General features: G+C 38.8%; 1 protein-coding gene across 1 annotated transcript in view; it reads left to right on the forward strand.

Annotated features, from left to right (window-relative positions):
• Positions 1–569: 569 nt before the first annotated feature.
• Positions 570–24,589, forward strand: part of RGS6 (regulator of G protein signaling 6) — a gene marked incomplete at both ends in the record, with an annotated part of 626,537 nt that continues 602,517 nt past the window's right edge. The window contains one exon of the mRNA XM_080707173.1: positions 570–653. Coding sequence (XP_080563299.1) covers positions 570–653 — 84 coding nt within the window. The remainder of the gene's footprint in view (positions 654–24,589) is intronic.

Below are 24,589 nucleotides of genomic sequence, written 5' to 3' on the forward strand. Positions count from 1 at the left end.
AATTCTGTGTTGAACTTTTTGAGCAACTGCTAAACTGTTTTCCACCTCTTACCAGTGATGTCTGAGAGCTCTCATTTCTTCATCTCCTTGACAACACTTGTTATCTGAATTTTTATTTTTTAGTGGAAATAAAGTAGTATCTTCTTGGGGTCTTTATCTGTATTTTCATAATAAAATATTCATATTTTTATGCAAAGAATTGGAAAATAAGCTTTGGTAAGACAAAATAAACCTTGATATGATTGACTTCATCTATCTCTAAGAGATAAAAATTGGCACACATCTACTCCTAGGATTTATGACTTGGGGCTGAAATAAAGAACATATTGCTTTGGCATTAAAAAGCGTGTACGTGGGTAGTCAAACCACAATCATCTCCTAACTAAAAAAAAATAAAAAAGCCTTCAAGTTAACAAGGGAAAATAAGAAACTATATCAAGTTTTGTTTTCATGGTACCTGCAAAAAGATACTTAGTTGTTTGCATTTCAAAGCTTTTTAAAAGATAAAATTTCTTCATTATTTAATGGTGAATTCATTTATTTTTGCAGTGTAAGAGAAGACACTCAGGATGGCTCAGGGATCCGGGGATCAAAAAGCAGTGGGGATTGCTGACCCAGAGGAGAGTTCTCCCAATATGATAGTCTACTGCAAAGTAAGATGGCTGGTGAAACACTATTCTCTCTCTCTCTCTCTCTCTCTCTCTCTCTCTCTCTCTCTCTCTCTCTCTCTCTCTCTCTCTCTTTTTCTCTGTATTTTCTGTGTAAGGGTTGACTGATGGTTGATAGCAAGACAAATGTTTTCTGCCTAACCTACCTGGAATGATAAATGAGTATTTTCTTCTTATATCCTCTGATTATTTAATTTTAAAACTTAAGGGCATTAGGTTTGATCATGTTTGAAAATTTGGTATTGAGCTCTTGAAAAATATTATGCCATTTAGTTTTGTTTAGACCCAGAGGTTGCTGAAGCAGTGTGGATAGAGATGTGTTCTTTTTCAGGATAAAGACCTTTCCAGTGTGGTATAAGACTTATTAGTTGAAAGTTCTTTGAACTCTTAGTATGTACGAGCTATGGGCTAAGGCTGTGGGATGTACAAAGCTATGCCTGTATTAAATGCTTACAGGTGGTAGGAGACATGTGGTCTAGGTGGAAAACGATAATAGAGCCTAAGCATGGATATCAGAAACAGAAGTTCGATTAGAGTATTATACCATCTCAGAGGAGGAAGCACATCCTCCTGGCATCACGGGTCTGGAGGGGCTTATAGAAGAATGGGTTTTGATTGAAAGAATGTATAGGATCGTTCTCTGGGGAAAGCAGAAGGGAAGGCCATTCACATGATGAGGCACAGAGCTGGGAAGAGTGAACAGTACCCCCCAGACTGATCATCTTGGAGTAAGGACAAATTATAAGAATACATCAAGGTAAAATGTTGGGGAAAAAGGCTGGATAGAACCAGATTTTAGAGTTATGGGTGGTTTAATTATGAAAAACTCGTGTACTGAGAACTATAAGATCAGTATGTCTTTGGGATTAGGAGTCTTTCCCCAGTGGGCCAAGTGGATTGTTATCAAGATAGGGTGGAGGCCCCTGGGACGACATTTCTGTGTCTGAGAAAAGGTAAGGAATGCTAATAAGGAATACTCGTCTAGCTGGGACCATCCCCTTCTCAGTACGAGGGACTGAGAAGAAGGAATGAAGATTCTGATTTAAAAGTGACTGGAAAACTGAATGACTTTGTATTTAGGAGGCACGAGAGGGCCAGAGATGGCTAGAGTTTTTAATTTGTGTCATAGAAATACACCAGTACTAGTCACTCAAATAGGGACATTTAGAAGAACGCATTATACAGAATAAAGCACAACACAAGTTTCTCTTTGCACATGCTGTAGTTGCTCTGCCGTGTTTATGAAATTTTAACCTAAGGACATGGCTTATTGCTCAGGAACGGGTTCACGTTTATACTGTCATTAAATATTCAAGTCGTCTGCTGGGTTCTGTGCCTTTTGCAACTCTGTTCAGTCTAGGTTAATCATATGGGCAGTGTGGCACTAGATCTTCCTTGATGATCAATGTGGTGAATTTTTCTCTTTTCATTGTGAAAATAGGACTCTCATATTATTCTTGCTTTGGGTATAACATTCGTATTTCTTTGCAAGATAATGTTGAGATAATCCATCTTTATGGGAGATGCTCATTAAATTGTAGTCAAGAAAAAATAGATTAATGGATCTAAGCAGTTAGTGAAACATACAGGACAAGGGAAAGATAAGTATTTGTTGTTACCCTTTCCACCCCAAACTGGAAGGCCCTGTGCCAGGCTGGAAGCAACATGGCCTTTAGAGTCAGGCCTGGCTTAATTTCCAGCTCTAGCCAGGCGTGGTGGCGCATGCTTGTAATCCCCGCGCTTGAGAGGCAGAGACAGGAAGATCGCGCAGGTTCGAGGCCAGTCACGCTGGTTTAAGAGACCCTGTTTCCAAATAAAAAAATATAAAATAGGTCTGGGAGTGTAGCCTGGAGGTAGAAGGGCTTCCAGGAACCCCAGTACCACCAAAAAAAAAAAAAAAAAATTCCAGCTCTACCACATCCTAGCAACATGGCCTTACGTTATTTATTTTTTTTTAACTTCTTTGATTCTCAAGGAAGGTTATTGTGAAGATCCACATAGAGAAAGTGAATGAAACACCATAATGTTGAACTTGGCCATAGTGTGATCCATAATGAATATTTCTCTTATCTATGGGTCTTATAGAGACAGTGATACATGGAGAGGAAATAAGTTATAAAGTTTATAAATGTTCATACTGTTAGTAATGGATCAAAGTAATTTACACAGTGACTCACCTTTATAAGACAAAAACCAATAAAAACATTTTTGTATTATTCTGGAGATTATAAATTTGTGGATTTTTGAAGGTTAATAGAAATTATAAAGGTCATACAATCAAAGGCCTTTCTAGAATGTTTGGTATTCTGTTAAAAGGAAAAAAATATTTCAACGGGTTTGTGAGAACTTGATTTTTTTTTTACTTTTTGAATAGTAGCAGGAGCCTCTTATTTTGTAAAATTTGATTAAATTTAGAAACTTCCCAATTGCTAAAGTTCTTTGGAAGAGTGACCACTGGTAATGGAGATGCATCTTGCTTCCTTGTGTCATATTTGTGTAGAGGGTGTGTATATGTGCTCATGTTACTTACTATCCTAATTGCTCTCTAAAAGCAATGAGTTGACACCATGTAATTCGTTAGGAGGACCGTGCTGCACCATGGGTATGCTCAAGGCAGGGGACAGTCCCAGAGGCTCTGACTTGTGGTGCCATGAGCTAGCCTTTGGCTGTGACCAAGAGCTTGCCACATCGCGGTGTTATCCTCCAGGAGTCATGAGAGGTTGAACCATTCAAGAAGCATTTTCTAAGGAAGTCCTTTTGTGTGAACCTTTATTCAAAGTTGCAACCATAAAAAAATCAAATGCTGACCGGGCGTGGTGGTGCACGCTTGTAATCCCCGCGCTTGGGAGGCAGAGACAGGAGGTTCACGCAGGTTTGAAGCCAGCCGCGCTGGCTTAAGAGACCTTGTTTCCAAATTAAAAAAAAAAAAAAAAGTAGAAAAATAGGCCTGGGAGTGTAGCCCGGAGGTAGAAGGGCTTCCAGGAGCCCCAGTACCACAAAAAAAAAAAAAAAAAAAATCAAATGCTTCCAGGCGTGGTGACCCACACTTATAATCCCAGCATTCGGGAGGCTGAGACATGACGATCGTGGTTCAAGGACAGCCTCAGCTACTACTTACTGAGGACCTTTGTAGCTCAGTGAGAGCCTGTTTCAAAACAAAGAATTAAAAATAGGGCTGGGGGTGTAGCTTGGAGATAGAATGTCCCTGGGCTCCATCCCCAGTACCGAAAAAAAAAAAAAAAGAATTTTTTTAGATAAATGAAATTTACACTTCAGAAAACTGCTCTTTCATTTTTGCTTTCTTTCTTTCATTTATTGTTTCTCTCGTCACTGATACTATCAGGGTGAAAGCTCTGTTCAAGCTGTGTTGTGTTAATCCAAATGCTAACAGTTAAAAAGCCAAATCTAGAGAAATGGAGCATTTGGACAAACTTGTTTTTTCCTGACACATAATAATTGTGTAAATTGTGTATGTTGTGAAGTGATAAATCAAAGCACTTAGCATATCCTTCATCTCCAACATTTGTCATTTTTCTTGTGGTAAAACATTCAAAATGCTTCTTTTAGCTGTTTTGAAATATACATGACGTTATTGTTACCTGGGTTGTTGTGACTTTGAAATGCCAATTCGAGTGATGACCTTCCGACGGGTGAGTAACAACGCTGGGTGGGTCCCAAAGCCCACACCTTTCAGAACATTCTTCTTTTCCTTTTTGTGTTTTTATGTCATTCACTGTGAGAAGCTGTACTTTCTGAGGGCATAATTTATTTATTGGCTTGAACGGACTTCCTAATTTAGTTTTTCATCCTTCATATTCACATTTTGGATTAGAGGTGTGTATGAAAAATGTATTGGTCACATTAAAGATCTATTTAAAAGAAACCTCAATTATTTATTATAGTACCCAGACCTGTTAACCTTTTTTTTTAAAAAAAAAAATTCTGGATCCTAAAGCTCCTGGGTTATTGAATTACGCGACATAGTGATGATATCTCAACCGAGCTGTATGTTGGATCATTTGGGGGTTCTTTATGCAAATACTAATCCTTAAGGGACTCCCCCTCCTCAATGTATTTTTATTGAATAGTCTGGCTGGATCCTAGAAATTTGAGTCTTAAGATGTTTCCAGGAGAATTTGATCTCCACCTAAATTTGGAAAGCACGTATTTTGTTTCTTTCACAGTATCCAGGTATAGTGTATGTTTCAAAGCCATACGAAAGTTGGTGTTTTGAATTGGATTTTTTATTTCATATTTTTCATAGATCTTTTAAGGTGGAGAAGAGCCAACTTTTTGTCATCGTATTAGAATTGAGGAGTAGAGGCTTTATCTTATAGATTTTTTTTCTAGTTAATGCCCTTATTTCGTAATTTAGAAAAAAAAACTAAAAGCATGGAGAGGATGAATAGCTTGCTTGAGCTTCTCCGGCCATTTCCCAGCTAAGCCATGACTGTCCAGGTAACCCAATGGCACCAGTCAGAATTCTTTCCGGCCTTCAACGGTACATCTGTGTTATCAGCTACAAACTATCATTACCACATTTTTGGAGCTCACTAACCATTGGCTAATTTAAATAAGTGAAATATTATGTGGCAGATCTTTGGCTGTGATGCTTATCCCCAGGGACTTGGCATCAGTTAACTTCTTGCATTTGTCATGTTAAAGTCTCGTTTTGACTCACTGATACTCTCATTTATTTGAGTAAAGATCTTCTAAAATGTTTACTCTCTGTTTTAACTAGGAACTTTTTTGCATAGGGGTAGATTAATTTCTGATTTTGTTTGATGTTCTCTGAGCATTGTTAACAATGTCTCTGGATAAATTTCCAGCTCGACTGATAATTTGGCCAGGTATAACCTTGGGCTCTTAGGTAGTAGCGGATGGATAGAGAGCACTGCAGCTTGACTTGACCTGGTCTTGGGTCAAGAGGCAGGAGAGTGTAATGGAAGATGCCAGTCAGGGAGCTGGGGACCCTTGGTCCCTGCTTTGAATCTTAGCTTTGATTCTTTGGACGAGGAACTTAAACTTCTGGACTCGGTTTCTTGTCTGATCTTCCTCCCTTGTTCATTCTTTCCTTTCTTCTCTCCTCCCTTCCCAATTATGAAATAGTTCTTCCCCAAAATATACTAAGTATCTGTATAAAGTACAAATAAGAATAAAATATGAACTTCGTGTATCCACTGTTAGCCTAATAAATAAAATATTATTTCAGCTTCATTTTGTCTTTCACAAAGGGAGAAAATTGGCCTAAATAATGTGCAAATACCTTTCTGCAATGCTTTCAAAGTTTCATTCTATAAATATTTAGTCTTTCAGAAGTTGATGCCCGACATTACAATGCTGTGTGACTATATGCATGTTTTAAGGTCTTTTGAACCTTTCTGGAAAATATTTTAGAGAGGCAGAGAGAACCTATATCAAGCTGAAATGATATCAAATTTAGTCAGGTAGCAGAAGAAAACATTGATCATAATTTGGCATTTGTGCAGTTATTTTGAAGTGCTAATTATGTGTTATATAGCTAGCAGGACAGTGTTTAAGTAGCAAAACTATATACTATATACTTTATCACTGTACACAGTGATGTTGATAAATAAGGGGTTTTAGAGGAAGAAGAAAGAGTCAACATCCTTATATGTCAAAGGTTGTTATATAACTTTGTCATTGATGGCTTCCTTTGCCTGTTACTTTCTAGTTATTGACTCCTTTTTCTACTGGAGTCTGAGCCTCAGCTTTGTGTTGCTGTGATACCCAAGGTCACTCTTCCTAGTGTTCTAGGATCCCTAAAGTCTTGGGCAGAAGCTAGTTTAAGCATACTTCCAGAAAGTAAACATAACACTATTTTAGTTTCATAGGCAGTAGTATGCAGCCAGAGGGAAAACATAGCCCGGAAGAGGAAGAGGCAGAGTTGTGGAGGGAGCTGGGAATAGAACAGTCTTGAAATACATAGAAGACCATGGTAGAAGCCAGAACAACTAAGAGTCCAGGAATCTGCAAATCCTAGTGACCAATGGGGATTAGAAACCACTCAACCAGCAAGTATATATTGATGTCATTTATGTGCCAGCTTTTGTTAGATGCTAAGAATGCAAGATAAGGGATGAGTCCTGAATGATTCCATCAGCCAATAATGGAAAGATGGGGAACTAGACAATCTTAGTGCTGGTAGGGCAGCCAAGGAGGCTTGGAGGAGATAAATGAGTGACATTGTCCATACTAGGGGGTGGTGATGATGTCATAGAAGACATCCAGAGGATTTGGCACCTGTATTTGTTTTTAAAAGATGGATAGGAACTAATCTGATAGAGAAGGAGAGAAGTGGAGGAGGCTGAAGGACTGAACATACAAAGGGGCTGAGCAGTGAGGTCATGTACTGAGTTCTAGGGACAAGTGGCTGTTTTCATAATTCTAGGTTTCTGTGAAGAATGGTTGAATAGTAATGCTAGATAGAAAGATTAGGGCCAGCTCATGAAATAAAAAAAATGTGTCATGCTAAGGAGTTTTGACACTGTACAGGTGTCTTCCCTGTGAGCCTTCACATCCACATTCTATCACCCTGCATGCTGTTCTTTGCTACAGAAGATGGAGCCCTATGGACCACATTTATAGGGATACTGAAATCTCTGGCTTTCAGCTGAGTTGGGGAGAAATGGGAGGGGAGTGTTTCCTCCTTGGCTTTCTCCCTGTGAGGTCTTGCTGTATCCCTTGGCTGAAGCTCATGGATCTTCTCAAAGCACACTGCTCTCTTCTTTGGGTCCCTGGTATCTTTCCTTTCCCTGTACCCATCCTCTTGGCCCTGGGGCCAGTCTGTGTTCATTATCTATTGCTGTGTAGCAAATTACCTCAAAATTCAATGGCTTAAACAGAGCCTTTATTATATCACAGTTTCTGTGGGTTAATTATATAAGTGCGAATTAAGTGGTTTCTCTGGCTCAGTTCTCAAAAGATAACCATCAAGGCGTTGTCTTGGGATTAGTCTCATCTGAAGTTTAAACTGGGGAAAAGTCCATGCTGTTGGAGTGATGACTTCAGTTCCTACTGACTGATGGCCAAAGGCCACTCTTGGTTTCTTGTCACTGTGTTTGTCCATGAAGAGTTCACAACATGGCAACTTGTTTATCAGAATGAGCAAGTGAGAAAGGACAGAGAAGGGAGGCTGGTAATTGGAGTGTTAGTATTTTATAAGCCATCTTGGGCATGATACCTCATCTTTTTTGTTAGAAATAAGTCACTAGGTCCAGGTGAGGTTTACGCAAGGGCATGAATCCCAGGATTCATCAGAGTCCAGGAAATCACTGTGAGCCATTGTAGATGCTGTCTACTACAATTCTACTTTCACTAGGCAGGGCTTTCTGAGTGTTTTTTAATGGTTTTTCTGTAAGTAGCTATTATTTATACTTAGTATTTTTTTTTTTTGGTGGTACTGGGGTTCCTGGAAGCCCTTCTACCTCGGGGCTACACTCCCAGACCTATTTTTACATTTTCATTTTGGAAACAGGGTCTCCTAAGCCAGCGCGCGGCTGGCTTCGAACCTGCGTGATCCTCCTGTCTCCGCGGGGATTACAAGCGTGCACCACCACGCCCGGCTATACTTAGTCTTTTTGAAACAAAATCTATCATGAATTTTCTTATTTTATGTGTGCATTGTTTACTTATAAGACTCTGACTCATGCAGGATTATCCCACAAACAACAAGAGACCACCGGGACTCTGTTTTCCTTCCTAAGGAAAATTCTCCATGAAAGATTTAAACCGGGGAGACAATGTGGAGCTTCTATGTGTGGTCAATATTGAGAGAGTTCAGTGTGGAAAGAGGGTAAGAAAAATGGTAGGTTTGTGGGCAGAACAGTTCTGAGATTTTGTAGGCATTCCAGTGAGGACAAATGACATCCTTATCAATGGTAGCAGTGATACAGATGATGGTAATAAATGATGTTTGAGAGATGTTTTAAAGGTAGAATCAAGAGGACTTGGTGACTGATAAGAAATAGAGGGGACTTAGGTGGAGAGAGGAATAAGGTTTGTTTTTTTTTAAACTAGGTTATACATGGGAGTTCTCAGAACGTTTCCTAGGACAAAAATTTGAACCAAATACCTATAGAAGTGGGTTGCCTGGCATTCTCTCTACATGTAGATAAATAGAGCTTGCCATGTTTGAAAGAGTATGTAAATGGATCAAGGTCACTGGGTATGTATCCTGGCTGAACCATTAGCTAAGTGCAGCTGTTCATAAGTTTTTTCTACTTTTTGTTAAGTCCAGTTTTGTCATTTCAAACTAAAGGGTTAGTTAGCTAGGTTGAGTGATCTCAAAAATAATATGTAAGCTGGGCATGGCGGCACACACTTATATTCCCAGCCTGAGATGGGAAGATCGCAGGTTCATGGCCAGCCTCAGCTACTTAGTGAGGCCCTCTGCAACTTAGTAGAGCTTATTTCAAAATAAAAAATAAAAGATAGGGCTGGGGGTGTAGCTTGGAGGTAAAATTCCCCTAGGTTACATTCTCAGTACCACCACCACCACCATCACCACCACCACCACCACCACCACCAACAACAACAACAAAAATATAGTTCTGACAGTCTAGGTATTTCATAATTAAAAAATAAAAAATCTACATGTTATTACCTACTTAATCTTTTATAGTCACATTTGCTTTCTTTTAAATTTTCTTTAAAATTTAATCTGGACAATATTTTAAAAACAGGTAAATCAGAGTATTTAAAACAAATGCTTGACTATTGAATGCTTGCTTTCTTTTGCTCTTTTCTTTTTTAAACATTAAATAAAATTCCCCAGGACTAACTTCAGAGAGTGTTTGGGGTAACTAACTTAATTGTTCAGACGTCATTTTAAGATTCCTTTCATTAAATTTTTTGAAGTTTTTTTTTTGCCTCAGGAAAAAGCTGTTCCATTTTCCTTTTCTTCCAGGATTAAACTTGCTGGAAGAAAAACTTACCATCATATTATCTTGGTTGGCAGGAGACAGGCATATAGGCAAGTCCCAGACCAGTGGTATCGGTGTCCACAGATGAAAGGGGTGGTATTTTTAGTGTGGAGAATAGCTCAGTGTAGTTTGATATGATGTGTTTCCATGAGTATAACTCTAATTTGAATATACTTTGGTCTGTTTAAGGCTTCATTTCATCTTTCTATTTTTTACATTCATTTCATATCAAAGAGTGTAAGATTTTGCATTTTGGCAGACAGCTAATCTCACCACTGACATCCCTTTGCAGTATTCTTACACTAGGGAGGACTTGAATGGCCACAGAGTATCTATTGGCATAATTTTGAGCCAGAAAAATTAAAAGTTAATAGAGATCTGTAAAAGGAAAATAAGCAGATTTTTTAAATCTTGGGGGAATAAGATTATTTTTAAAGATTCTGTTAGTTTGCCAGTGGAAATCAAAACAGAAAATGGGCACACTTTTTGACTAGCATTCTCAATTCTAAAAATGTATTTCAGTGAGGGAATGGAAAACATATGCAAAGATATAGATATAGACACACACCCACTCCAGAAGAATATTGATAGCTCAGTGGTAAGTAATATCCAAAGACTGGAAATAAACCAAATACCCGTGGAAAGACAACTAGTTAAATAATCATAGTGCGGTAGGATTCCTATGTGGAATGGTGCCACAGTTATTTTTTTGGTTTCTGTTCTGATAAATCTCATAATTGCCTTGAAATGCTATCTTACTACAGAAATTTTCTAGATTACAAAAGATGTGTTGATTGGTTAAGATAGGGGCAGATTACCTTAATCTAATCAGATACTATTTGCAGCTGTTCTTTAGTTGTTATTAGTGCTAACATATTTTTAGGGAACCTTTATGTTTTGTAGGTGTCCCTCTGGTTCCAATGAGAACCCTAGTTATCTTCAGGTTCCTCTCCTTCCTGGACTCTGACCTCCAATTTTTGTTCCTTAAATTTTATGGAAATTCTAAAGATTCTTTCTCTTCAACTTTTTAGTTGTGCCTTTTGCTTAAGAAATTCATGATACCCTTGAGTGGAAAAAGCAGCTTGAATTGCTGGGCTTCCCTTTTTAGCTAGCTAGCCTGCCTGCTTTCCTCTCTCCCCTCCCCTCCCCTCCCCTCCCCTCCCCTCCCCTCCCCTCCCCTCTCCTCTTTGCTCTTTGCTCTTCCCTCTTTCTTTTTTCTTTTTCTCTCTTTTTCCTCATCTCTCCTCCCCCTTCTCTCTCTTTTTATCTCTCTTTTTATTCCTCCTCCTCCTCCTCCTTCTCCTTTTCCTTATCCTTCCCTCCCTCCCTTTTTTCCTCCCTCCCTCCTTCTCTCCCTCCCTCCCTCCTTCCCTGTTACTAAGGATTGAACCCAGAGGCATTCACTTCTGATCTATACCCTCAGCCTTATTTTATTTTATTTTATTTTTTTATATATTTTGTTTCCAGAAATTGGCCATTATATTTTTGCTGATCCTCATCCTATAAATTGCTGACTCATTCTTGATCCCTGCCACTCAATATCTTCCTCATTTCTTGTATAGTATTTCTCTAGTGTTTGCTGTTTTTATTGGTATATATCTGTCCACCTTAGGATGCAAATTGCATGAGATCCGGGACTTTGTCTTCTTGGACCACTGCTTGCTTTCTATGCCTAGAACACTGCTTGCAACAACATAATAAACTACTCGAGTGGTCTTAAAGTTAGATCAGGCCTTAAGCAACACTCAACTGTGATAGCACTTTTTTGACCGATCTGCTATTGCCATCTTCTGTGTTCTCTTCAGGTTATGTCTCATCATTTTGAGACCTTGCTTCTACTGAAGAGAGCTTGCCTTCCTTCTTTCAGAAACTACAGAGGAGCTGGGCGTAGTGGCACACGCTTGTAATCCCCCCGGCTGGGAGGCTGAAACAGGAGGATCGCACAGGTTTGAAGCCAGCCTCAGCTACTTAGTGAGGCTCTTAGCAACTTAGTGAGACTATACAACCCAGGTCAGGAATGGTAGGATAGACTGGTATGACGTGATTCAGACCCTGGAAGAAAATAACTTCCAACCAAGGCTCATCTATCCAGCAAAACTACTATTCAAGATCAATGGGGAATTCAAAGTCTTTCAGGATAAACAGAATCTCAAAAAATTCATGAATTCAAAGCCAACACTAGAGAAAATTCTTAAAGAAATAAACCATAAGGAAGAAAAAAGAAGCAGACTCCAGAATCAGAGAAGAGAGGAAGTTAATAAGTGGGCCATTTAAGTAAAGAAGAAAGATCACACCACCCAAGAGTAGACAGAACACAAAATGGCAGAAAACAAAAATCATATTTCAATAATATCTCTTAATGTTAAAGGACTTAACTCACCAATCAAAAGACATAGACTGGCAATGTGGATTAGGAAACATAATCCAAATATATGCTGTCTGCAAGAAACTCACCTCACAGCCAAAGACATTCACAGGCTGAACGTGAAAGGATGGAAAAAGATATACCATGCCACCAGTGACCAAAAAAGAGCAGGGGTAGCAACCCTGATATCCAACAAAACAGACTTTAAACTAAAACACATCAAAAGAGACAAATCAGGGCACTTCCTTTTATTAAAAGGAACAATACACCAAGAAGATTTAATGATAGTAAATATTTATGCCCCAAATATGGGTGCAACCACATTTGTAAAACAAGCCCTTCTGGACATAAGATCCCAAGTAGACCCAAATACAATAATTCTGGGAGACTTTAATACTCCTCTCACACCACTGGATCGATCTTCAAGGCAAAAGATGAGTAAAGACGCTTTAGAACTAAAGGAAACCATAAACCAAATGGACCTAATAGACATTTTCAGAGTATTATTTTTGAAATAGGATCATCCTAAATTACTGTTCCCTGCTTACCTCAAACCTATGATCCTCTTGTCTCAGCCTTTCAGGAGGTGAGATAACATTTGTGTGCCACTGTGCCCAGTTAGCTTTCTTCTTCTTTCTGATCCTGACCTCACCTGTCCTTACTTCCTTGATAGATCTCTAATGTCTTCAAACACATTTAACAAAATACTTTTTGGCCTTTCTAGTTGCTTTTAGGAGGAGGGTTATTCTGAAATATCTAATTAGCCATTGTTATAGGTAAAACTCCGAAACATTGACTCGGAGAGAAGCTGTCTCTGATAGCCTCAGTTTGCCATTGAAGTGGTTTAGAAAAGACATTTCCTGAGTATGTTATCAGTCTAGGTGGTAGCCATAGAGATGAAGAGTGAGAGAAACTTTTAGTATATTTAGAAAATAGAATTGGCATGTGATTAATTTTCGATTGAGGACAAGAGAAGGATTCAAGGATTATGGCCAAGGTTTGTGTCTGGATGGCTGGTGGCACTAATCATTAGGAGAAAGAGGATGACACTGAAGTGAAATGTTACCACAACAGAATGACATTTATCCACCCACCCAGTTCTGTGTAACTCCACAAAGGAGGTGTAGTGGATGGCGTTGATATTGATTGATTGATTAGAAATAGTCTCTCACATGGATGACAGTGGAGTCAACATGGTAACCAAGGATACTGGGGAGGGGAGAGATATGACCACTCCTTCTGTTTTTCCACCAGCATCTTGGTTTTATTGAGGGTTATAACCAAAGAATTATAAGAAATTATTAGTCACAGAAAATATCAAATCATGGGTGAGTCAGAGAATAACACCAGCATAGTCACAGATGAATCAGGGAAGGAAAAGGTAAACGAAGAAACTTTCAGGGTCTTTGCTTATTGTTTAGGGTCCCTGGTCCTTGGAAACTTATCTGTGTGCAAACAATTCCCACTTGGGTGGACAGTTTGTGCCCCTGCCCGGCCAGACTGAGGTGACCTCAAAGTGGATGATTAACAAGGGGATCCAGGAAATCAGCTCTAATATGAAGTGGACCTGAAAAGATGCTTTACCTGGAAGTAATCATATCTGGCTCCAGGGACCTTTTTGGTCTAGAAAACAGTCATAAACTAGCTTACATCTGTCTGTTAACATGATATTTTTTAATATTTCTGTATTAGTTCCTTAGGGTGCTATTACAAATCACCATAAACCATGGTTCAAAAGCACAGAAATTTAATCTCAGAGTTCTGGGGCAAGAAGACTAAAATTGAGCTATTGGCAGAGCCATCCTCCCTAAGGTTCTAGTTAAGAATCTTTCCTTGCATCTCCCTACCTTTCTTGGATGCTGGAAATCCTTGGTAATCCTTAGCTTGCAGGATCTTTCCTTGTTCCAATCTTTGATTTGTTTCAGATGACCTTCTTCCCTGTGTTTATTCTCTCTTCATGTGATCTTTTTATAAGAGTCAGTCTATCTGGGTGTGGTAGCACGAGCTTATAATCCCAGCATTCAGAAAGCTGAGACCATAGGATTGTGGTTTGGGGACAGCCTCAGCTACTTAGCTAGGCCCTTTGCAACTCAGTGAGACCCTGTTTCAAAAATTAAAAAAAGACTAAAAAATAAGGCTGGGGGTGTAGCTCAGAGGTATAATACCCCTAGGTTCCATCTCTGGTACTGCAAAAAAAAAAAAAAAAATATATATATATATATATATATATATATATATATATATATATATATAATAATAAGATCCCAGTCATTGGATTTGATACCGTCCACCACAATCCAGTATGACCTCATCTTAACTAATTGTATCTACAAAGACCCTATTTTCAAATAAGGTCACATACATAGGTATCAGGCGTTAGGATTTCAGCATATCTTTATTTGGAAAACAATTTAACATAACAACTTTGAGTCTGTCTCTGCCTCATACTTAATCATATTTGCAAAAGTCAAATCAACAGTATATTTATTGAAGATTTCTTCTGGCAAAGTATCATATGGGAATAAAAAGTAGCATAGCCTACAGTCCCTGTCCTAGACAACCTTGGTCTAATTGAAGAGAGCAAGAATGGTGTGAGATTAAGGAAGAAATAGGCATTTATGGGCCTTAATACATATACCAGATGCTCTGGTGGGTGTTGTGCACATTACTGAATCACTTAATTATCAGAATAGCTTGTTAGGTAGGTTGTGTTCCCCTGTCTGTATTATAGGTGAGGAAACTGAGGATCACGAGTAAATATCTTGTACAAAGTGATGGTATCAGGATTAGAATCTATGTTTATTTATTTTATTTTATTTTTTTTTTGGTGGTACTGGGGTTCCTGGAAACCCTTCTACCTCCGGGCTACACTCCCAGACCTATTTTTTTATTTGGAAACAAGAGTCTCTTAAGCCAGCGTGGCTGGCTTCGAACCTGCGTGATCCTCTGGTCTCCGCCTCCCCAGCGCGGGGATTACAAGCGTGCGCCACCATGCCTGGCTATGTTTATTTATTCTAAAGCCTGTAGCTTATGGAAGAAATTGGGTTGTTAAAAAAATTAAACTCAGGGCTGTTTGTAATTAATTATAGGAGAGTTAATGTGAGCAAAGGAGGAAGAAATTTGAAGTAAAATGACTTGAATTGTATCTATAAGTCAGGTTATGATTTGGCCTATGGAAAAGAGCCAAAAAATTATTCCAGATAATGGAAGCTATATGAGCAAAGGTGTGGCATATTGATAACATATGCACATGTGTGTGTGTGTGTGTGTGTGTGTGTGTGTGTGTGTGTGTAGTACTGGTGATTGAGCCCTGGGGTTTTCTGTTTCTGAGCTATACCCCAGCCCTTTTTATTTTGAAATAGGGTCTTGCTAAGTTGCTGAGGTAGGCCTCAAACCTGCGATCCTACTATCTCAGCCTCTCAAGTACTAGGATAACAGGTACATACCATAACATCTAGCTAATACAGTAGATTTTATGATGCAGATGCTCTTTGATTTATGATAAGGTTATAACCCAATAATTCCCAACAAATTGAAAATATGTGAGTCATAAGATACATTCCATACACCTAACCTACCAAATGAACCTCCTAGCACGGCCACACAGCACCCTGGGGTACCAGTTGTTTCTCCCATGTTCCTGCAGCTGCCTGTAGACCGAGGCTCCCTGCTGCTGCCCAGCCTGGAAAAAGATCCCGATTCGAAATTGAGAGTATGGTTTCTACTGAATGTGAGTCTCTTTTACATTGTCCCTAAGTTGAAAAACCATAACTCAAATCTTCCTTAGGTTGGGAGGGGGCTGTCTATACTGCATGTAGATGTAACAAAGTAATTATAGTCTTTTTATTCACATGAGGACTCTAAAGCCAGAAAACAGAAACATTTTTTTAGTTCTTAAACTCCTATGGTAAGATACTGGTGAAGCTGAGTTGACACTATGGTAAGATACTGGTGAAGCTGAGTTGACAACTAATTTTCTTTCTTCCTTTCCTTTGAAAAAATAATTATTTTCCACTTTAAAAGTAGTTGGTGATACATACTTGTAATCCCCGCACTAGGGAGGCTGAGACAGGAGGATCACGCAGGTTCAAAGCCAGCCTCAGCTGGTTTAAGAGACCCTGTTTCCAAATAAAATATAAAATAGGTTTGGTAGAAGGCCCCTGGGTTCCACCCCCAGTACCACCAAAAAAAGGTAGTAATTCATTTTGATTTGCATTTTAATTCATTTTGTGCATTTTAGCAGCACAATTCACAATATTCACTAGGGAACCAGTCTAGATGTCCAGCAACAGATAAATGGATTACAAAACTATGGTGTATACATATCATAACTTGAAAACAAGTTTTTTTTTGTGGTACTGGAGATTGAACCCAGGGGCATTCTACCTCAGATATATACCCTCAGTCCTTGTTAATTTTTTTTTCTTTAAAAACAGCATCTCACTAGATTGCTGCAAGTCTTGCTAAGGTTCTAAAGCTAGTCTCAAACCTTGATCCTCCTGTCTCAGTCTCCCAGGTACTGGAATTACAGACGTGTTCCACTGTGCCTTGCTTACACAATGGAATTTTACTCAGTCATAAAAAAGAACACAATTATTTCATTTGCAGGAAAATGGATGAAACTTGAGACTTATGCTAGGCAATATTAGTCAGTCACAGAGAGTGAAAGGTCCTATGTTTCACTCATATGTAAAAGCTAGAAAGGAACTGAGAGATAAAGAGGACTTCAGATAAATGAGATGAGATACTAGTATAATAGTGGAAATGATTTTGGGGAGGGAGGTGGGGAGGTGAAGGGGGAAATGTGATGAAGGAATCATTTCAAGTCATCCTTTTAATATTATCTATGGGGAGGGGATGGGAGCAGGGTGGGGCCTGAGGGTAACACAGAACAGGGGCTCTGTGCATGTATGTTCATATCACTCTGAGTCTCACTATGATGTATATATAACAATAAAAACATAATAATTCAGTTTCAAAAGAATCAAAGCATAATGTAGAGAGAAAAATATCTCACTTGTTCTTATGATATAAATATGACTAAAGATAACATTTTGGTTGGTTCCCTCCCAGTCCTTTAATTTGCATTAGTAGTATGTATAATAGGTCAACATAGTGAGTAATCACAGTATATGTCATATTTTAAATTTTCCTATCATCTGTCTCCTCAGAATTAATAAGCATTATGATATGTTGCCATCATTATCAATTTTGAAGGTTGCATAGTGTTATGCAGATAATATACCAAGATTTAATTATGCACTTTGTCATTAATTGCAAAATTGTTAGATGCAAAGACCTGACATATGTCACAACTCCTACTCTATATCATTTCCTAGAGGGTCAATATTGGTTTCTACAGACATAGACTGGGCTTCCCTGGGCTTGGAAAAGTTCTGCGTCACCGAACCACAGAAAATGAGCAAGTTTTATTAGATGTAGAATGTCCCCTGAAGAGCTCATGTATTATGTTCAAGGTTGATGTAATTATATGTAATTATATTGTGAGAGTTGTAATCTCATCAGTGGATAAATCCATTATAATGGATTTATTGGGTTGTAACCGAAGCAGGTGGGGTGTGGCTATAGAAGGTGGGTCATTGGGTGTGTGGCTTTGGGGATGTGCTTTCATCTTTTAATCTCCTTGCTTGCTTGCTCTCTGCCTCTGGTCTCCACAATGTGAGAGCAGAGCCTTTCTCTTTCCCTCTCACTGCTTCCTGCTGCCATGCCCTGAACTCTACAGACCCATATTCACATCAATTGAACCTTAAGTCTCCAAAAGACTGAGAATATATATATATATATATATATATATATATATATATATATATATATTCTTTCTTCTAAGTTGTGTGGTCAGTTGTTTGGATTATAGCAGTGAGATTGTTGATTAAGACCAAGAGGCATTACTAACAGGTAGGGCCAGTGTTTTCTTTACTTTTCACCTGTAAACCACATCCCCATTCTAGTTTCTGACTAGCCTTATGGCAGCACCACACTTATCCTGAGAGCTTCACTAATCCCAGGATATTCAGAAATTTTCAACCTGGAAATTTTCCAAGTCCTTTGCTATTTTATCCTCTATTTGTTTTTCTTAGGCAACTAACTAAATAAGAATAACATTTCAACCTCTTTCTACTCCCCACAGAATTTTCCCTGCCTGCACCACCTCTGCCTACAAATTAACCATGGGTTGCTTCTTATATTTTAAAGCGAAATACAAAAGCACAGTTCTGAGAAGCAGCCAAGTTCTGCAGCCAAGTTTGAAGAATAAAACTTTAAAACAGCTCTTCTGTCACACACTTGAGAGGGGAGAGGCAGGCTTTGCTATAAATAAAGCCGCATTCCATTTCTATCTCATCCCTTGCAGTCCTCTTGGGTAATACTTTTTGTATGTGACTACAGTGTTCTCTTACTGCCCACTCACCCCTTTCAACCTTCCATTTTATACCTCATTTTTATTTCAACATTCTGTAGTTTTGGAGGTTAGGGACCCTGCATGAAAGAGGAGTAGAACTTTTTTCTACCTGAGGGCTAGGTATAACATGATCTGGTGACTAATATTTTAAAAATGATGCTGTCTATCTGTAATGTTTTCAGCAGCTGCACGTACTAGTTTCCTATTGTTACTGAGACAAATTGCCACAAACTTAGTGGCTTAAAACAAAGCTGGACATGCCAGTGCAGCTTGTAATCTCAGTACTTGGGAGACTGAGATAGGAGGATTTCAAGTTGGAGGCCATTGTGTAGTAAATTAGTGAGACTCTGTTTCACAAAAGCAGAAACACAGAACAACGGGGCAGAATAGAAGACTCAGAAACAAATCTACAGACTTGTAGCCAATTGATTTTTGACAAAGGGGCCAGAAGCGTACACTGGAAAAAAGATAGCCTCTTCAACAAATGGTTTGGCAGAATTGGATATCCATATGTAGAAAAATGGAAATAAACTCCACTTTCTCAACCTGCACAAGAGTCAATTCAAGATGGATCAAAAACGTGGAAATTAGATCAGAGACCTTGCTGCTGCTTAAAGAGGGCATAGGACCAACATATAAGCATGAGTAAAAACTTCAACAAGACCCCAAAGGCCTAAGAAATTAAAAGGAAGATCAATGCATGAAATTGCATTAAACTAAAGAGCTTCTGTGCAGCAAAGAAAACTATTAAAAACCTCAACAGAGAGTTGACAGAATGAAGATTTTTGCCAGCTACTCCTTTGATAGAAGACTAGTATCTAGAATATCAAGAGAACTTGAGACTCACCACCAAGAAAAACAACCCAATCAAAATTTGTCCAATGAACTAAATAGACACTTCACAAAAGAAGAAATACAGGTGGCCAGTAAATGTATAAAAAATGTTCAATATCATTAACAGAGATGCAAATCAAAACTACCTTGAGATTTCACTTAACTCTAATTAGAATGGCAATCATTAAAACCACAAACAACAACAAGTAGGTGATGATGTGGAGATGTAGTAACTCTAATACATTGTTGGTGGGATTGCAAACTAGTGTAACCACTTTGGAAAACAGTGTGGTAGATTATCAGACGAATGAAAATGAACCTAACATATGACCCATCAATACCACTCCTGGGTATCTACCTAAAAGAATGGAAATCAAACTACCAGAATAATGCATGCATATCTTTTTATAGCTGCACAATTCACCAGTTGAGCTGTCCATCAACAGATGAATGGATTATAAAACGATGGGATATGTACACAATGGAATCTTACTCAACCATAAAGAAGAACAAACCTATGTCATTTATAGGGCAATGGATGGAACTGGAGAACATTATAAGTGAGATTAGTCAGTCACAAAAAGTGAAAAGTTGGATGTTCTCCCTTATATGTGGAAGCGAGGAGAAAATAGGATCTAGGAGGGACTCCAACCAAAGGAGGAGAAACCTTAGATGAGTGAAGAAGGTGACTTAACTGAGGGAGATGGGAAGGGGAAGAGGGAACACCTCAATGGACATGATATACATATACAGACTTATCGAAGTCAATCACTATTCTTAGCATGGGAAGGAGGGTTGGGGGAGGGAACTGCGGGAGGCTTAAATGAGTGCTGTGTGCAAGTATGCCTTTACCACCCTGGACTTCAACAGGATGTATAATTTCAATGCACCAATAAAATAAAATAAAACAAATAATAAGAAAAGGACATGGGAAGTAGTTCAGTGATAGAATGACCCTGGGTTCAGTTCCTAATACCACAAACAAAATAGAACAGACGCCACAAGTTTATTCTCTTATAATCCTGGAAATCAGAAGTCTAAGATTATTTGACATCATTGCATATCCTCTGGGGGTAAATTCAGCTTCTTCCATTTTCCAGCTACTTGAGGCTGTCTGCATCCCCCAGCACTTGTCTCCACACCACTCTGACCTCTGCATCCATCATCATGTCTCCCCTGACTCTGACCCCCCACCCCATCTTCCTCTTATAGAACCCTGTGACTGCATGGAGCCTACCTGGATAATCCAGGATAACCTCCCATCTTCCCTCAATCATAGCTGTGAGGTGCTTCTACCACATAAAGTAGAAATAGATTCATAGGTTTGGAGGGTTAGGACATGGACATCTTTGAAGGGCCATTATTCTACCTGGCACCCTGCCTTAGTAAAGGAAAAATAAATGATTTGGGGATTTTATCTCTTTTTTATAGCTAGGGAGGAGGTATGCTGACATTTTGGTTTTCCTTCCTTTATTTACCTTGGCAGATATGTGGCAAATTAAACTATGTCTGGTGCATCATTTTGTATTGGTGGAAAGGCCTTTGGAAAGCAGAAAAGAGGAGTTTCAGAGACTGGCATTGAGGATGGGCTAGGGTCTTAGTTGAAGACCTCACTTCTTGCTCACTGGGTGAGTATATTAGGCCTCACTCAGGGTGGCAAACAAATCCATGCCATGGAAGGGAAATGATCAAGCTGATGCATTCACAGTGAATAAAAGAAGATCTCATTAACCATAGCCACACCCTGTCTGGTTTTCTTGCAAGACTGTTTGTCTCCAATTATTTTATACTTTAGCATATATAAAAGTTGTGATACTAAACAATGTAGTAAATAAACACTTTTCATGGCTGGCCAGCCCATATAGAGGACTTTTACAGTTGTTGAAAAATAATAAGGGAGTGTATTGGTAACATGCAGTTCCCTTAGCTTGAGAGACACGTCAGTCAGCTTATTGACTCTGCAAAGACGCCTCCTTCCACTATTTTATTATTGTACTAGTGAGAAGTTGTGACACACACTAGCCACAAAAGGGACACAAGTAGTAGCAAAACTGCCAATGGAGAGCATAACCTTGGATGCTGGCAAGACTCAGAGCAAAGGAGCCCCTTCAAAAAGCTAGCCAAGAAAACAGAAGATAAAACCTAATTGCCAGGGAGCAAGTGGGGGCGTGAATTTGCTTTTCCTTAGCAAGTTGTTAACATCATTAACGTTCACTGCATTGCTGAGAAGGAAGGTCAGTGGTTGGAAAACAATCTGCCATGGCCGATGACATAACTGTAGGACAGTGGTCATCAGCATACTGCTTGCCTGTCCCTAGGCCAGCTTTATGTCTGTCCCTCAAGCTCAGCATGATCTTTTTTTATATTTTGAAATGATTAAAACAAAGAATCAAAAGAGAAGCAATATTTCAGGATGTGTGAAAACCCTGAGAAATTCAACTACCAGTGTTCCTAGACCAAGTTTTACTGAGATACAGCCACGCCATTTGTTTATGAATTATCTATGGCTTTCTTTTTCTTTTTCTTTTTCTTTTTTTTTTTTTTTTTAGCTACCAAGGAGAAGAAGAACGGTTGTGACAGAGATTGTCCGTATGATCAGTAAAGCTTAAAATATTTACTAACTGGCTTTTTACAGAGAAGTTTGCAGCCACTGTTTTAGGAGATTTGGAAGAGACTGAAAAGCATCTGCAAACGTGCTTGTTGGGACAATATTTCTATAAAAATCAAGACCCAGTGATTCTGTTTAGTGCTCACTCATTGCCAGGAAACCATGAGGGTCTAACTGGGGTTTGGGTAGGCAAGATCATTTAGAAAGTGGTACATATGCATTTGCCATAAATGATATGCAAATCCTGCCAGTCCCCCCTTGAATACTATGCTGCCCTTATTGAGGGGTCACATAGTATACACTAGTATTTTATGGATGAGACTTTTGTTTGCTTGCTTTTTAAATAACAAAGAGCATATTGAGCTGCAGGAAGGGTTGGGCTATGCACCCTGCTGGCTAGCTACCTCCATTTCGGATGTGGTACCCAAGTGGCTCTCCTTTTGGCAGGATCCACATCCTACCAGGCACTGGGCCCATGTGTTGGCATAAGAATTGCTCTTACTCATCACTGTCCCAAGACCACTGTTCTTCCCGCTCTGGATACGGGGGGTGGTGGTGTATACTGTGGGTAAATGGTGCCTGGGTGGCATTGCAGGTGTGAAGCAAGAATTGCTGCTCAGTCTGTCTCTCCTTCTCAGATGATACTCTTTCACAAGATCCAGAAGGAAGAAGACAGCCAGCTCGGGAGTGGCTGACTTCTGCTCTTTTGTCTGGGCTGGTAGGGCTATTACAACTTCATAAGCAAGATGCTCTGACTGCCACGTTATAGTGTTCAGTGATACCCTTTGCTTCTGTTTTATAGCTTCTTCCAGCACTCTATGTCCCTCATGTAGTTAGCCCTCTATTTCTGCAAGTTCCATCTCTCTGAATTCAACCAACTTCAAATAAAAAATATTCAGAAAAAAATCGCATCTATTTTGAACATGTAGGCTTTTTTCCTGGCTGTAATTCCTCAAACAATATAGCATACTAACCATTTGCATGGTTTACTTTAGATTACCTATTATAAGTGATCTAGAGATAATTTAAAGTCTATAGGAGGAGCTATATAGATAGGGTATATGTGACTACTATGCCATTTTATATATGGGGCTTAGAGTATTCACCATTTCAATATCAGAGAGGGTCCTGACAGTGATCCCTTGTGAGTACCAAGGAACAGCTGCATTATGTTCATAAAAGTCTCATGAAATACAGAAGGGAAATACTATCTGTTTCTACCTTACAAATCACAGAGACTCAGGTTAAGAGACTTGGCTAAGATCAACGAACTAGCTTTTAGCAGCAGTTTTTAACATACCTTCTGACCTAGGATTTGGGGTTTGTACATTACTTTCCGTGGCTTCTCCATGAAGCAGGTTCATGGACATATCTGTTACATTTTTGTTCATCTCCCTGTCATATTGTAAATGCATGTTACCGGGTAGCCATAAAGGAAGTGCTTGATGGATAGACCTGTTGATGAAGCAGTCTGAAGACCTCTGTTGTTATCTTTCTCTGGTGAGATTTTATACCACATGACTTCTTACATTGACTAGATTGTGTAACTTTGAGGTTCAAAGATTGGTTGGTGTCTCTAAATTACATGAAGTTATTTATCTCATAAATTATCAACATTGGCTATTTTCCACATCATGTAACAACTTTGTTATTACATCCCTTTCCTTGGTTTCTTCATCCACCGCCCCCCCCAATCTTTCACTTTCTTACCATGAGAGAGGATAAGAAAAACAAAAAGGACTACCGACTATATTTCTCTCACCAGTGAAAAGTACATTTTCACTTTTTTCTACCATTAAATATGTGATTTGTTTGCTGTATCTCATTGAAAACAGCCTTGAACTTGCAATCTTCCCATCTCAGCTTCCCGAGTGCTGGAATTCTAGGCACCAGCTCATTATATTTTTCTGCACATCAATGGTTATTTCCTTAGGACAAGTTGCTAGATTAAAATCACAAGTACATTCTAGCCTTTCATATGTATTTGCAGGATGATAGGTAAAGCTAAGATCTCTTTCTCAGGTGGTGTGTAGCAGGGTTCTGTTTCCACACCTTAATTCTATAATGAAGACTCTTTTAACCTTTGCTAATTTAACAGGTGAGACAAGCTTCATCATTTAAAGAAATTACATTAAAATTATGAACACAGATGAACATTTATCTATGCATGTTTCTTATCTCTATTCCCTTTTAACTGAATTTCTCATTTATGTTCTTACTCGATTATTCTAGAAGATCATTGGTCTTTTCTGTTGATTTGTTGGAGCCTTTCACATAAAGAATGTCTGTGGTGTTTCAAGTTGATGTTGTAGAAAAATGGCCTCTTTACTTTAAAAAGATATTGTTTTCACAGTTGCAGAGGATTAAACAGTAAAGTATTTTGTTTCAAGAGTACTTGTTAGATTACTGGAATAAAAAAAAAACCAACAACAATAAAACCAGAAACTGTAAGGTAGAACTTATTTCTGTTGTGGAACTTGTCCCTTTAGTTTCTATCTCTTAAGTCACTAGAATTTGTGTTCTTTAATTGGAACTACTGCTTTGCTGTGGCCATGGAAACACATTTTAGCTGCCATGAGCAGCACACATCTTGGCAAAATATTTTTTTTAAAGAGTGGCTTTTAGGTGAAATTCATTATCCAATGTATTCATGGAGAGTCTAGATGAATTAATGGATGGCAGACCCATCATTTTATACTAATAAGAGTAAGAAAAATAGTGAAATTAATAGTTGCTATCTACTGATAACCT

Source organism: Muscardinus avellanarius, assembly GCF_963383645.1.
Source record: "Muscardinus avellanarius genome assembly, chromosome: 12".
Lineage (NCBI taxonomy): Eukaryota > Metazoa > Chordata > Mammalia > Rodentia > Gliridae > Muscardinus > Muscardinus avellanarius.